The following is a 15,250-nucleotide window of genomic DNA, read 5'->3' on the forward strand; positions in this document are numbered from 1 at the left end:
ACAGGGACCAGAGCTACAGAGAGCAGCTGGTTGCTGACCATCTCCTCTTCACCAAAAAAACCCCTCTGAATGGCTTCCCAAAGGCTCAAGGACCCAAAGAGGGAGGAAGTCCTCAGAGCCTGTGTGTCACTCCCCTCCTTTCCAGATGTGCAAGGTCAGGACTTTACTGTGGTTGCGAGCATCATCCTGTGGCACTACTGAGTTTATCCTTAGTGAATGCATCTACACAAGACACTTACTGCGCAGTAGCCTAATACCACTGCACAGTAGCGTGTGGTCAAAAACCGTGCTAATACACTACCGTGCAGTGTTTGTTATTAGGCTACTGCGCAGTAAGCATCACAAAAAAACTGCCAGCGCTACTGTGCAGTAACTAGTTACTGCACATTTACTTAGTACTTCATTAAGCAAGTACTAAACTAAATGTGCAGATGAAGTAGTTTGCCCACCATCCACAAAGCAGCTCAGGTTCATACTGTAGCTGCAATAAAAGAAAGGTGATCTGCTTCCCACCTGGCAATGGGTCCCCTTTGGAAAGCTGTCCCTTAGTCAAAAATCAGCTTTGACACTGAGCTATATTCCCATCTGCACTGGGCTCCCCCTTGCATGTTGTCTGCCAAGACCTCAGCAAATCAGATTTTGTGTTACTGCCCAGTTCAAGGGATGGTGCAACATGACTGTAAGTTAGCATGTAACTGCAGGCTTCCCCATAGTTAACTGTTTGGTTTGTTCCACTTTAACTTACCTTTGACCAAGTATTCTCTTTGCTGAGCAGATCGGCATAGAAGTATGCCATCTTCCACTGGCGTTTATAAGTGAAGCACCACATTAATTCCCAGTAACACATGTGATGGAATTGCTTCCAGTGCTGCTGAGCTTCACAGCATTCCTCATACCTACTAACTGCCTGAACAAAGGAAAGTCCAAGCATAACTATAATCATCTGGTCACATGTCAAACATATCTCTGCAACGAAGAGCATTGGGATTTAATATTGCTCCAACATGCTGAGTGCCCTCAGAGTAGAGGGTGCTCAGCATTTCTGCTAATCATGTTGACCGATTTTATTGGAGCAGGATCAGACCCTTGGCTCCATACCCATTTCCAGGGAGAGGAGCATTTGTTACCAGAAATAAATTGGGGAAACTAAAGCCAGGAGGCAGAACCTCAGCTAGTGCAAAGCACTAGCACATAGCGCTATAGCAAGCAAAGGAACATAACTGCAGTAGAAAGCATAACAAACAACTAATTAACACTGGAGAACTGTTACTATCATCAAGCTGGAAGACGGGCAGCACAGTGCAATGCATCGCATTGAGCTCTCGCACACAGAGATGTGTAATTGTTCTGTCTGCCATGGCTATTGTTCAAAAGCAGGCACAACCGTTTGACACCAGTTCTGCAGCCAGAAGTCATCTGTAGCTGGTGGAATTTCTGCTGAGTTACCAAACAGTTTAATTAAATCAGGAACTGCATTGTCTGGGATACATTTAGTCGGCTGCTGTTCAACTAAAGTGCTTCATTCTAGGCCAATGCTTCTGGCATGTTTTTCACCACAGCAATAACAAGGATTCTTGGATAGCACACATCACCATGGGGGACCAGCACAAGAGCACAACTTCAAATGGATTTTGCTTGAATTTGAGTAATTTTGAGGAATATTTAAGCCAAAAATATTGAACTCCAATAAATTATTCAAATTAAGTAATTAAACAGATCACAGATGGTTATTCTTTTTTGCTCAATTCAGTTAATTGAAAGCAATCAGTCAAGCCATTCAAAGCCAACATGAGAATAAAATTCCTGGTTTGTATTTATGAGTTGCAAATTAAAGATGGACCCAAGCCACAAAGAGTCTGAGATGGAGACAGGTTTTGCTAACAGTTCAGGGAAATTGGTTATACAGTTCAGTTTTGTCCAGGTTGGATGAAAGGGCCAGCTATGAGGTTCAGACCCTAAACTAGTTTGCTTCAGGCTCCTTTGCTGCTGGAAAGACAGTGGCACTTGAAAATTCACTGTAATGAATAGTTGAACTATGCCACTGCAGTAAGAGGCAAACCATGTGAACTGATTTCTTGAAGCAAAACCTTCTCCCCGACCTATTCCTGTCTAAGAATTCGCTGTTTCTTCAGAGATGGTTTTTTGATTTCCAGTTCATTAAGTACAACATTGCTTCATTGCCAGTCCCAGACACTCAACAAATCATGAGTCAAAGGTTCGCTTAAAAACTCTTTCATTAAACAAATTTACTAAATATGGTGCTCTTTTAATTTACCTCCTAGTTTCTCCATTGTCAGAAGGGTTATGCAAGTTTGCCTTTTTTCTTCTTTTTGGAAGGGAAATTAAGATTCTCTCACACATTTCCAGGAGATGGAGCTTTAAGAAAAGCACCACCACAGTGATGAGAAGTGTCAGTAGCACTGAGTAAGCAGATGATAGCAGACACCATACTGGGAACATTTTAAAATATGAAAAAGAAATTCAAGCTCCTAACCCCGTATTTAGGCCTCTTCCAGATTTTCCCAAGGGCCGAATACCCAGTAGCTTCCGCTGAGGTCAAGGAGAGCTGTGAGCTGCTCAGCAATGGGAGACGGGCAGGCAGCCAAGTGTGGCTTCAAGAATCTAACTTTGGGTTACTATTTCTGAAAATCACAGCCAGATTTCATAATTCTACCAAGAAACATTGTTATTGAAGAATTAAAGCTAGCCAGGTATCATGTGCACAGGGAAAGGGTTACTCACCGTATCAATATTTCCTTTTAGTGTTTCTATCCTGCCTGCAAAAAATAGGAAGATGGCTCCCTGTAATAAGCATAGGGGAGGAAAAAAAGCTTTTAACAATTTCATGTCAACTATACAGTTTAGATCTTGATTATTCAACAACAAGCTGTTAAATAGGTACAAAAGGCAGACTAAGTTAGGATTCATCTTACTTTTGGGTAGCGAGCCAGGTAAGGCTTGAGCAGTCTTTCTGCCTCCTCAATGTTTCCTTTCCCTGTCCCTAAATGGAGTAAAAGACATGCAACTAATGACAAAGAAGGGTGCGGTGCTACCATCATATGGCCAATGACTAAGTTCTTATCGAGAAGTAGTATTTACGTGCAAATACAGGACTTTATTCTGTACCACCTTTGATAAGATCAGAAGGGGTATAATGGGGCTTCTTACACAAAGCCATTACAAATGCAGACAGAAGTCTGGTGTATGTAACATGTTATATGTTTGCATCATCCTAAGCCCTTAAGAAACCCAATTCTGTGAAGGACAGAGAAAACGGGGAGGAAAGTAAGAGTGGGTAGGATCTGATTCTGACCCAAACTATTTCCTTATGCTGTGGTAGTCTTCTGAAAACAGACGACCATGTGGACTGGCATAGAACAGAACAGGTTTCTTCTTGGCCACACTGAATGACTTGCTGTGGTGAAGGGCCAGAGGACGGATACCTGACAACAACATTTTCTGGGTCATTTAGCAATTATTCTAAAAACTGGTAGTAAACTTGCCTAGACCTAGACCAAGGAGACTTAGTTAAAGAAGGCTCTAGAGGCATGCCACCCTGAGGATACCCAGATGCTAAATTAACATGAACAGAGAATGCAGTGTACCATCATTTAAATATATTATTTTTTAACTTCCAAAATAATGCACTGAGGAAAGTCCAAGTATTTCTTATTAACTCCAACCCAATCACCTTCCTCCTCCTCTACCTCAGTGTCACTTGTCCAATTCCCCAGCAGATTTGCAATGTAAAACTCTGTTCCCCTTTGTGTCCCACTACAATGGATCATATAAAAGGAATACCATAGGGTTTTTGTAACTAATCTTACCCAACACAAAGGTCATGAAAGTATGATAGCACAGCAGCAACATCGTACACATCACCGACCTAAAGCTGTACATGAATGCTCCTTCTTGAAGCTGCAACAGCCCACGTTCCTGTGCAAAAAATAAATTAAGAAAACAAAGGCTTATCATGAAGTGCCAGTAGTATTTTCGTTGGTATTTAGTCTCTGTAGCATCATTTGGAAATAAACCAGTAGCTCACCACCAACACAAACTGCAACATCTGTCTATGGTAGTGACACAAATTGCTTAAATAGTCACCGTAGGAGAAGATATGTTAATACAAGGCTATAGTATTTCTAATATAGTCACCTCTTGACTTCTAGAAAGTATAATATGGCCAAGTAGTGACTGAGCATCAACTGTATGGTCACATCAAGAGACCGTGCAATACCACCAACATGAGTTATCACTGTCAACCAATATAGTTAACATCGCTTCTGACAAGGTCCAGATGAGTTTGACACCCCTGCTATGGTATATTGGGCCAACACTTTCACAAAGTGAAGTAAAAATAAGCAAGTCTACATCCTAGAATTTGCAACCAGAGTAAAGCAAATGTTAACAAGAACACTATTCAGTTAGTTAGCTCAGGTGTCTGTACACGAATGCACAGAGCCTGGGAAACAAGCAGGAAGAACTGCAAATCCTTGCACAGTCACAGAATTAGGACGTGACTGGAATAACACTTGGTGAGATAGCTCACATGACTGAAGTATTGTCATGAATAGGTATAAACTGTTCAAGAAGAATAGGCAGGGGAGAAGAGGAGGAGTTGAGCTTTATGTAAAAGCTGCATGATTTCTCAGAGCCCCAGTATGAAGCTGGAGACAGGCCTGCTGAAAATCTCTAGGTTAAGGTCAGAGGGGAGAGCAACAAGAGTGATATTGTGGTGGATGTCTACTATAGACCACTGGACCAGAAGGATGGAAATGGAGGAGGCTTTCTTCAAACAGCTCGCAGAAGTTTCCAGATCGCAGGCCCCGGTTCTCATGAGGCATTTCAATCACCCTGACATCTGCCGGGAGAGCAATACAGCAGCGCGCAGGCAATCCAAGAAGTTTTTGGAGAGAGTTGGGGACAACTTCCTGGTGCAAGTGTTGGAAATGCCAACTAGGGGCCATGCTCTTCTTGACCTGCTGCTCATAAACAGGGAAGAATTGGCGGGGAATGTAGTAGTGGATGGGAACTTGGGCAGCACCGACCATGAGATGACTGAGTTCAGGATCCTGAGGGAAAGAAGGAAGGAGAGCAGCAGAATAAGTAAGGACCCTGAAGTTCAGGAAAACAGATTTTGACTCGGGGAACTGATAAGCATGATCCACTCAGAGGCCATCTGAAGGGGAAAGGAGTCTAGAAGAGCTGATTGTATTTTCAGGAAACTTTACCAAGGGCACAGGAACAAACCATCCCGAAGTTCAGGAAGACTAACAAGGTATGGCAGAAGACCAGCTTGGCTTAGCAGGGGACTCTTCAAATGAGATAAAACACAAAAAGTAAACTAGGAAGAAGTGGAAAGTTAGACAAACAACAAGGAGGGAGCATGCAGGGATGAAATCAGGAAGGCCAAAGTGCACGAGAAGTTACAACCAGCAAGGGACACGAAGAGTAACGAGAAGGGTTTCTAAAAGTACGTCCAAAACGAGAGGAAGGTCAAGGAAAATGTGGGTCCGTTACTGAATGGTGGACTTCAGGTCCCAAGATGGCAACCAGGAGACAGGGCACCTGTCAAAGGGTGGGGCTACCCTTGCAGCCCTCAACAGCTCACCAAAACTCATTAAACTGCCCTCCAGCCAGAATAATTGCCTGCCCCTGCACTAGGAGGATAATAAAGCACTGGAACAAGCTAACCAGGGAGATGGAATCTCCATCCTTACAGATTTTTAAGACCCAGGTAGACAAAGCCTTGGCAGGGATGATATAGTTGGGGGGGTCCTGCTTTGAGCAGGGGATTGTACTAGATGGCCTCTTGAGGTCCTTTCCAACCCTAATTTTCTATGATTCATTACATGAATACATACAGGGATAATATAAATGAGAAGTTCTGGAGTGAAGAAAACTGATAAGGAAATCTAAAGACATTAGAAAAAATCCATGGGGGGTAAGGCTATGGGCAGAAAAGAGAAAGCTTCTTAAATATATTAGAAAGCAAAGAAATCTTAGTAATAATCTTGGCTTGTAACTCAACAGAGATGGTAAATATTTTTAGTAACAATGCAAAAAAATCCATCAGTATTTAACATACATTTCTGTTCTGCACATGTGTTTTCATTGAACTGGAGAGTATCAGGCACTGGTCAATGCTGGAAGGAGTGAAATATCATACATGAGACATAAATGCTTGGATCTAGTAGGGCAAACATTATGGGTGGCTATACACGGGCTCCGGTGTGTTCCAATTAGAATTTATCGGTGCAGACTTGATTAACTGAGCATCCTGCAGCGTCACATGTATTCAGCATCCTAGGTTTCAAAATGGCGGTGGGGGCACTTTAAAACTTGTCGAAAAAGCTTTAGTTCAAGCACATCCACAGCTCTTTTGAAACACAGGATGCTGAATACATGTGATGCTGGGGCATTTTAATTAAAGCCGCTGTCCGGAAGCCGCTCCCATTAAAATGCACTCTCCCCGAACTGGAGAGTATCAGGCACTGGTCAATGCTGGAAGGAGTGAAATATCATACATGAGACATAAATGCTTGGATCTAGTAGGGCAAACATTATGGGTGGCTATACACGGGCTCCGGTGTGTTCCAATTAGAATTTATCGGTGCAGACTTGATTAACTGAGCATCCTGCAGCGTCACATGTATTCAGCATCCTAGGTTTCAAAATGGCGGTGGGGGCACTTTAAAACTTGTCGAAAAAGCTTTAGTTCAAGCACATCCACAGCTCTTTTGAAACACAGGATGCTGAATACATGTGATGCTGGGGCATTTTAATTAAAGCCGCTGTCCGGAAGCCGCTCCAATTAAAATGCACTCTCCCCAACCCCAGAGCACATGTATAGACACCCCCTGTTCCTGTGTCATTTCAACATGCTAGCCAATGCCCTTCTAGATCCCTGTTTGGTCAGACAAAAAGTAAGAGGAAATGAATATTCAAGTGCTCAGATTCTTCTTACTAACTACCTGAATTGTACTATTTGATTCAAGTTTCAAGATGCACAGAAACACACCATGTGGGGTAGAAAAATTATATCAAGGCAAAACCTCCAAACAGTTGGTGGCTATTTCAGTCGTGAATATAAGTAAAATGCATCTGCCTCCCTGAAGTGAAACTGCCTGAACAATTTTTAATCACATTTTTTTAATTAAGGTTCTTCAGCAAAAAGCAAGACAGAGATGTCTTTCTTGTCTCATGACTTGGCCATGTCATGACTTGGCCATGTCAGCAATTAAGGGGAATATTTCTATTAGTTTAACAGGAAGACGTGATGGGCAGAGAGCAGTTAGGGCACTCAAATGTGTTACGTGACATCATTTTAGGAGTTAACTTTCATTTAACGCTTGAAAATGAGAGGAAAATGCCAGGCAGAAGGATTTGCTATGGCAGATGGAAATTCAATTAACTGCTAATTGAGACATACGTAAAAAATGTTGTTCAGCACAGCTGATTTGGAACAAATGTCTTCCCATATCAAGGAAACCCAATTTCTTTTTAAATGGTACTATCAGAATCATTTCCTGCTTTCCACAGAAATAATGCTGAATTCCAAACCAGTGCCAACTGCATTTAAGATATGAAGGATTAACAGCAAACTTTACTACAGTTTAGCAGGTATCTTCTGTCTCTTCAGTTCAGTAAAAGCTCCCAGCAAAAATTAAGCCAACTTGTGTGAGAGTCCCCGATTGTGGCTGGCTCTACTGGGGCAGGCTGGAAAAATGTGGATATGCTGCAGGAAGATTTGAGCCCTTGAACCTCTGCCTATTGTGTAGATGCTGTTCTGTACTGACACTGAGGCAAGACTAAATTCAGCATCAGGTGCAAAGAGAGTGCAGATGGCAACAACTCTTCCCCCATCTACTGCTAGGCGTACAGGGAAGCCCACTGAAAGCACAGCGTAGCTTTCATGGCTGAGTACATTCATCAGGACCCCAGGAGGAATTTGCTGATGCAAGGCTCCTATGCACCAAGTCCCAGCCTCACAATGCAGGGCCATGTCTATTAAGTGTATCTAGTCCTTATCGTAACAAAGTTTTACACAGAAAGTATGAAGCAAAGGCCTAGGATCCTGAACTGTGGCAGAAAAGCACTTGGCAGACCTTGGGATATTAAGAGAATCTAAGCATCTTCAAGCCCTCTGTGTGCTCTCTTGATCCTATGTCAATTTATCATCCTGAGACCCCCTTTAGCACATCTAAAGAGTGACTCTATATTGAACTGGCTGCCAACTGCCCCAAAGGACTGCCCAGTGCCTAGGATGCAGAGGAGTCCTAAGCTTATCCCCATACACTAGCAGACATCAGGGGTGATGCCAAGTACATACTGACAGTCCTTTACAAGAGTATTCTCCAAGGGCTCACATCTGCTGGCTTCAGGATAGCTTTGTATCAGGGGACTGGCCAACATAGCCCTAATACAACAGCTTTAGGTATGAATGTCTTTCCATAGTCTATATAATAACCTATACAGTGGTTATTATTATTATTATTATAGATAAGCAGCACAAACACTAAGAATGAAGCACCTCAAAGTCTCCTGGGGAACCATGGGATGATGTCTGTTGTCTGTCAAACTGGACTCAGTGGCTCAAGGAGTTGGCTGTGTCTTCTTCAGTGTCTTACACAGCACCAAGCGCAGTGTCAGCATTTAACAACCATTCTCCTCCCCATCATTGTGTGGTCAAAATACTGCAGGCCTCAAAATTCCTTCTCTCTCAACAGTGATGCCTCGAGTTTTATGCACATTTTCTCAGTCTCCTCCTCTCTATTTCCCATATCTTGAAATCTCTGGTCTCTGCTCCAGGGGGCAGTTTGATCTTGCTGAACTGTGGAAACCTGACACTTGAGATGTGATTACAAATGTAATTGCAATTCTACTCTCAGTTCTGGGCCAGCAGCTCACAGCTCTAAATAAAGCAAGACTGCCTTAAAGTATTCCTCTGAATGACTACCAAATACCTGAACTCTGTTCAGTGACCTGTTGGAAGAAAATACTCTCCTTTCTTTTGAATGGTACTTCAGACAGGAAATCTTTCCTTATGGTTATGGTAATCTATGATACGTTTCAATCTGCTACTGAAAAATCTGGAACAGGACCCAAGTCACTGACATAAGGGACACCAACCCACTCGCAGCCCCCCCAAAAATTCCAGGGCCTGGAGAGAACACAGAAGGAGAGAATGACCCCAAAAAGTGGGGATTAGGGGAAGTTTTTAGCAGCAATAGGAAGCTAAATGGCTGCTTTAAAAGGATCTTTGAAAGAGCATGCTAGTGTCTGGCTTGTACTTACTTTTTCTAAGTTGGACTCTTCTTTTTTAGTTGCTACCAGTCTTTAGCAGACATGTAGAACTAACTAATTTTTTCTTCTTCTGGCTAGAAGAACAGGCAGGTAAAATTGACTAATTAGAGATCTTACCTAGGGAGCCAGGAACTCAAGTTCTCACCTGTGCTGGATCATAAACTCTCTGGTCTTAAGCAACACAGCTACAACCCACGCTCCTAGTCTTAAGCAAGACATTTAACTTCCAGACCTCAGCTTTTTCAGGTTCACCAGTGAAATAAGATGATCCATACATGTCTAACAGGGATGCTGTGCAGATTAACGAGGTAATCCTTGCAAAGGATTTTGTAAATGAAAACTGGTATAAATACTCTTTTGTTTAGCCGAGTGATTCTCAACCAGGGTGTCGCAGCAGCCTGGGGTGCCTCAAGATTCTTTGAAAGGTATTGCAAGGTGCAGTGCAATGTTAGCACTGTGAGGTAGGCAAACATGATTCAGAAAATAAAACTAGAGATTTCAAATAGTAATCCATAGTGTTGAAAACTTTTTGACTTGTTGTGGCGTGACTTCTTTGCAACAGAAGAATTGCTCTATCCAAAAACAAGTGAAAACTAAGGGACCTGCTACATGTTCAAATTAAAGCTGGTTAGAAAGCAGCTATAAAGAGTTGTTACACATTTCAAGCACTAACTGTATAGCTGGTTGGCTCTTTTTAGAGCTGGATATTCATTTTTACAGTGTGATAATGACTTTGCTCTTGTGGCCAGTGTTAATTGCATATGTGGCTGATCAACATTTATTGTGCAATTAACCAGTTAATTACCTAATATATGTAACAGGTAGCAGGGGTCTAAGAGCTGGCATTTTCCAAGGGCTGCCTTGAGTTTAAGAAGGTTGAGAACACTGGTTTAGCTTTGCAGAACAGATGAGTGAAACAGATTTTTCCCCAGAACTGGCATTACAGAGGGAACTGCAGGTGCAGCCTGCCACAAAATTCCACTCCAAGGCTCCAGCTTTGACTGAATACTTGAAATGAACTGGTGCCAGGGCCCAACTCTTCCTCCATGGGATACAGGTAACTACTCATATCTTGCATTGGGATACCAGGCCCCCAGGAAACCAAAGCAACAAAAATGCAGCTCTGAGCCCTCCCTGTAGACTTGCTCAGGTCCTTCACTACAAACCCTCCCCTCCCTTCCTCCCATCATGCACACCCAATGCATGCCAGGCCTCCTACTCTTGGGTAGCTCCTTTGGAAAAAACTGAGGTGCTCTGTTAAAATTTGTAGCAGCTGTTAAAGGCATAGAAAAAAGAATAAAATGAAATCTAAGGCTCTTTCCTTTCTTTTATTATGAGATGATTTAATAAAGGAGGATCAGAAATAAAATGAAGATTTAGCTGTAGCTTCTAAGCACAATTGTAGTACAGACAATAAACATCAATCATCTCTCTATTATGCCATGTGCTGCTGCCTCTCATCTGTCTGTGTCTTCCAGGTACACTGCCAGCATCCTTAATTTTCAAATGCAACAAAGAAATCACCTAAAAAATTCCTTGAGTTGCACCGACTCCAATACCAAGGTTGCTGATTGCTGGGTCCAAAGTGAGGAAGGAGGGAGGAGGTTATTTTTAAAACAATGTGCTGGGAGGGACATCCTAGCTCTTCTGAGGCATCTACACTTACTACAGTACATTGACTGACAGTCAGATTTACCTTGTTTCCAGAAAACCCAACAAATTCCAGTAGTCGCAGAATCCTTGCAGGAAACATGGATAATGTCTGTGGAAAGAAACATGAGTCATTTGAGGATAATCTTGGTATCTTTTTGTCTCCTAGTCCTAAAATGCATGAACTGACCTTTCTAAACCCAGGAGACAATAATTAAAAATCATTAAAAAATCTTAGCATCTCCCCAAGTTTTCCTGGGCAGATGTATATGCCTCTCTCAGCTATTAGCTATACTCTATGTATGCTCAAAGTTAAGGCAGAATTACCAGCCTCATTACTGCAATAAATAGGTGATTTTTTTTCCTGTACATAAAACCAGCTGCAGCTCTGGGTAATTCTAGCTGTTGCATTTCATAGCGTCCTAATTATTAAGAAACAATCACAAAAGTTAAATATTTGCTGGAGCCACCAAGCAGGATATTTGTTATCTCGTCATCACATGGATCAGTTTTTAGATTCTATTTGACTGTGCCACAAAAGAACTACTGCTGTTAGAGCAAAATAAGAGGGTGATGTTATAAACGGGCATAGTTCTTTTATACTGAGAAACCTCAATGAATTAGCATGGGGCCCACCCTGTGGAAACCTCCAAAACTGACACTATATTAAAGTATACAAAAGATATAGATTCACTTGACACAGATTCAGATCCTGTTATACCACCGCATGAACAGTAAGTATTGATTCCTAGAACTAACTAAACAAGTACACATCTACAAAAGCATTTCTTCCTGGTACAGGATAAGTGAGCAAGCTATTCAAGCATATCAAGAAGGTTGCTTTTTCTGCTAGCACAACTGAAAAAAGATTATAAACTGTCTGCATTAGCAAATATTTCCTTGGACAAACTAAGTTTATGAACAAGAAGTGGCAGAGAATGTTTGGGCTGCATTTTCAGTCTAGTAAGTGCATTACACTATAGTCCTGGTGTTAAATTAGAGTGAAATAGCATTAATAGCAATAAGCACCTTCACAGTTAGGGTGTCAAACTTACCCCATGCCCAGTGCCTGGTTTGGATAATGGGGCTCCTTCACAAGTCAGATCTCTCCTGGGGCAGGGAGGGGCACAAGAACAAGCAGCAATGGGCTGAGTGGCAGCAGGGCAAGTGAGACTGTGTCAGCACAGCCCTTGCTTGCCCTCCTGTGGCCAATGGCCATGTCCACCAGAGAGCCGGCGCCACAGATTCTGTAACAGGCAATGTCCTCCACTTCCCATAGCCCACAGGTAGCCCAACAGGCAGATGGGCCCCTGGTTTATAACTTTCCTTCTTAAGAGTCAGACACACACACACACACACATTATGGGCAGAAGACTCTGAAGAGTATGCTGCGAAAGAGTCAGCTATACAATTTCACACTACAAGAGCACAGTTCACACATGATCACCTAGCTTCTACTGGGACTGTTTTTAGCTGTGGCCAATCACAATCTGCAAACTGTAAAGGTTTAGAAGTGTATGTAATACTTTTCTGTAACCCAGGCTGAATGCACAGGGGATCAAAACCAGCCTCTTCACATGGAGCACCTGATACTTCCTGCCTTGGCCCTATTTAAAAACACCAGCGGTAAAAACATCCTCTCTCACACTTTCTGGTGCTTTCACTTCTCTGGGGTGAAAACAGAATGTAGAAATGCACCAAAATGATTAAGACAAGCACACCATGCCTATTCCCCTCTACCCCACTTCAGCCAGACACAGCTCTTGTAAAAGTTTTCAATATTATAACCATCTCAGAGCTCTCACATGAAGCATGAACTGTGATCAGCTGTTTTTACAGTCCAGATTCTGACCACAGATACAGCAACTCAAATTGCCATCATTATGTTATTTAGTCCTCCCTGCTGTGCTAGCATGGGCTCAAATCCTGCACTCTAGCAGTTGCACAGGCTCTGTGAAGTGAGTAGGGCTCCAGACAGAAGCAAAGGTATGCTTGAACTGTGTGAACTGAAAGCAGGAGCACAAGAATTCCTCCCCATCTCTTTCTATATGCCATTTGCTCACCTTGATGTTTCTGAGGCCTGTTAGTACATTGTGCTGCAAGTACTTACTCACTTTCCTCATTTTAGACATGCAACTTGTTCTCATTGGAGCTACTCAGATGTTTTAAGTTAAGCAGGTGTTTGAAGAATTAGGGCCCAAGTGAAGAATGTTTCTTACATACCAAGTTAAAGGCTCCAACTCCAAGCTTCACACCTCCCTCAAAATGGAGATGGTGTTTTCCTTTCACATAGTTTGGAGACTGTATGAGATGGTCTAGTTCCCTGATGATACAGAAAAACTGCATTACATAATAGTAAGGAAAACACAGGTGAGCTGGGTAGCTTTATGATACACTAAGAAAACTGCCCATTTGTTTTGAAGTACATAACTATTATATACAACAACAATCCCTCATCTCATCTAGATAAGTGAACAGTAAAGTGCACAGTGATCATTACACTTCAGACAATTCCTGTTATACCATCAATTGGGATCTAGGGGATGAATTCTTGCCACACAAATTTAGTGAATTCAAAATAAAATTTCTGCCTGAAAAAAGCTTTTGTCTGCTATTGTTGGGACCACCTATATTTACTGTGACTGAAAAAAATCTCAATTACTTCTAATCTGTGCATTTGATAGCACTGTGTGTATAATGAGCTTTGTGGTTTCCCTTGTCAGTTAATCATACAAAAGGAGAATAGAAAAATAGAAATTGTGCTTTCCCTATAACACACTGCATGACAGCCAGAAGTACAGGGGGCCTCTTCACCACCACTTAGAGAGCAACATGAGAAATCCTAACAGTAACCATTCATCACATCGGGTTAACAGCATAATATAGTAATGTGAGAAAACGTCCCTCTTGTGTCATAAAAATCACAGCACTTGGTAGAGGGACTCAGGGACTGATCTAGAAACTAAAAACTGCTTCTAGTTCACTTTTGAAAGTTGCCTTGATTTCAAGTTGACAAAATCCTTTTAATTACCTACATCATCTGAGTGGATCTGAGGTATTCTGTCTCAAAATGCTCTGTTATTATGGCTATATGCTTTAAGTGTAATCAGAGCAGCTTTGTCACATGGATTACTAGTGATCAAAGTTTCCTATTTGTTTTTTTGGGGTTTGGGGCTTAATTAAGTGAGGACAGCTATGTGCCTGCATTTGGCTCATTGTGAGTTTATAGGTCCTATCTGCAAGTTGTGCCAAATGCAATAATTTGGGCATACGGATCTTGTGGGAAAAATACCCCTCTACACAACAAAGGGTTGTTGCTGTGTGGCTGGTTCACACAGAGATATCCAGAGCTTGAGGCAAGATGGCAGATATATGCGTGCCATGGAAATGCAACGAGCTGTCTACTTTCCAAGCTACGCATTTAGAATTAAGAAACAAAACAGCTCTACACTGGGTGGTGTTCTTTGCATCCAAAAAAAAGTGATTTGGGTTTCCAAGGGACCGACATGCACGTGAGAATGACTCTTGTTTTTAGTTTCAGCTGCACCCTAATGAAGCTTTTGTAGCTAGTATCTGAAGCATAAGTAGTTTGATAATAAAAGTTGGAAACCAAAATGAAATTAAAAAGCAAAAACGTGAAAGTCCTGTAACAGAAAGAAAAGCTGCATGTTGTCTGCCACCATAGTCAGAGCCACACATCTGCAAGGGGTTGGACTATATGACCTCTGGAGGTCCCCTCCAGCCCAACTACTCTATAACTCTATGATTCTATCTGAATAAAAAAAAGGTATTGGCATGGTGTAAAGGCCTAAGTAGATTTCTAGACAGGTACCCATCTGGATCAGAAGTTATTATTAACTTTAGAAAGGAGAACTTTTATTGCCACCCGTTTTTCCATTCACGCAAAAGAGTTAAGAAGAGCTTCTCTTCGTATGTGTGAATCTTTAACAAACAAGTGATGACTGAACATAAAAAGGGGAAATTCCTTACTGCATAAACAGGAAATATTTTGGGATTATGGCTACATGAATAGATGAGAATATTTCAGGTACTTGCAAAAATAAAAAGAGGCATCAGGTTAGCAGCCTGAGGCAGTATTCTTATGAACAATGTAACTGTTAGCTTGCAATGTGCTGTAATGGATGCTTTAAAAAGGAAAAATCCACAATGTGATGAATGTTGCTATTATGGCTGCTTCTTCACTACCCCTTGGACTGCTCTCAGCTCTTCTGGGAGGAGGCAATGATGCAACATGTTACAGAGAATACACATACTGAGCCCTATGATGGGCATT

General features: G+C 41.9%; 1 protein-coding gene across 8 annotated transcripts in view; it reads right to left on the reverse strand.

Moving 5' to 3' along the window:
- Positions 1 to 15,250, reverse strand: part of TTC39A (tetratricopeptide repeat domain 39A) — a 122,492-nt gene that overhangs the window by 23,679 nt on the left and 83,563 nt on the right. For 7 of the 8 annotated variants that reach the window (XM_025206086.1, XM_006025315.2, XM_006025316.2 and 4 more), the window contains 6 exons: positions 13,180 to 13,279; positions 11,003 to 11,068; positions 3,828 to 3,936; positions 2,934 to 3,001; positions 2,743 to 2,802; positions 746 to 907 (listed from right to left, as the gene is read on the reverse strand). In XM_025206086.1, the coding sequence (XP_025061871.1) occupies positions 746 to 907; positions 2,743 to 2,802; positions 2,934 to 3,001; positions 3,828 to 3,936; positions 11,003 to 11,068; positions 13,180 to 13,279 (565 nt within the window). Of the gene's footprint in view, positions 1 to 745; positions 908 to 2,742; positions 2,803 to 2,933; positions 3,002 to 3,827; positions 3,937 to 6,088; positions 6,147 to 11,002; positions 11,069 to 13,179; positions 13,280 to 15,250 lie in introns of those variants that run through there. The other variant, XM_025206088.1, reaches the window with a different exon arrangement.

This window comes from Alligator sinensis, unplaced genomic scaffold (genome assembly GCF_000455745.1).
Source record: "Alligator sinensis unplaced genomic scaffold, ASM45574v1 scaffold256_1, whole genome shotgun sequence".
Lineage (NCBI taxonomy): Eukaryota > Metazoa > Chordata > Crocodylia > Alligatoridae > Alligator > Alligator sinensis.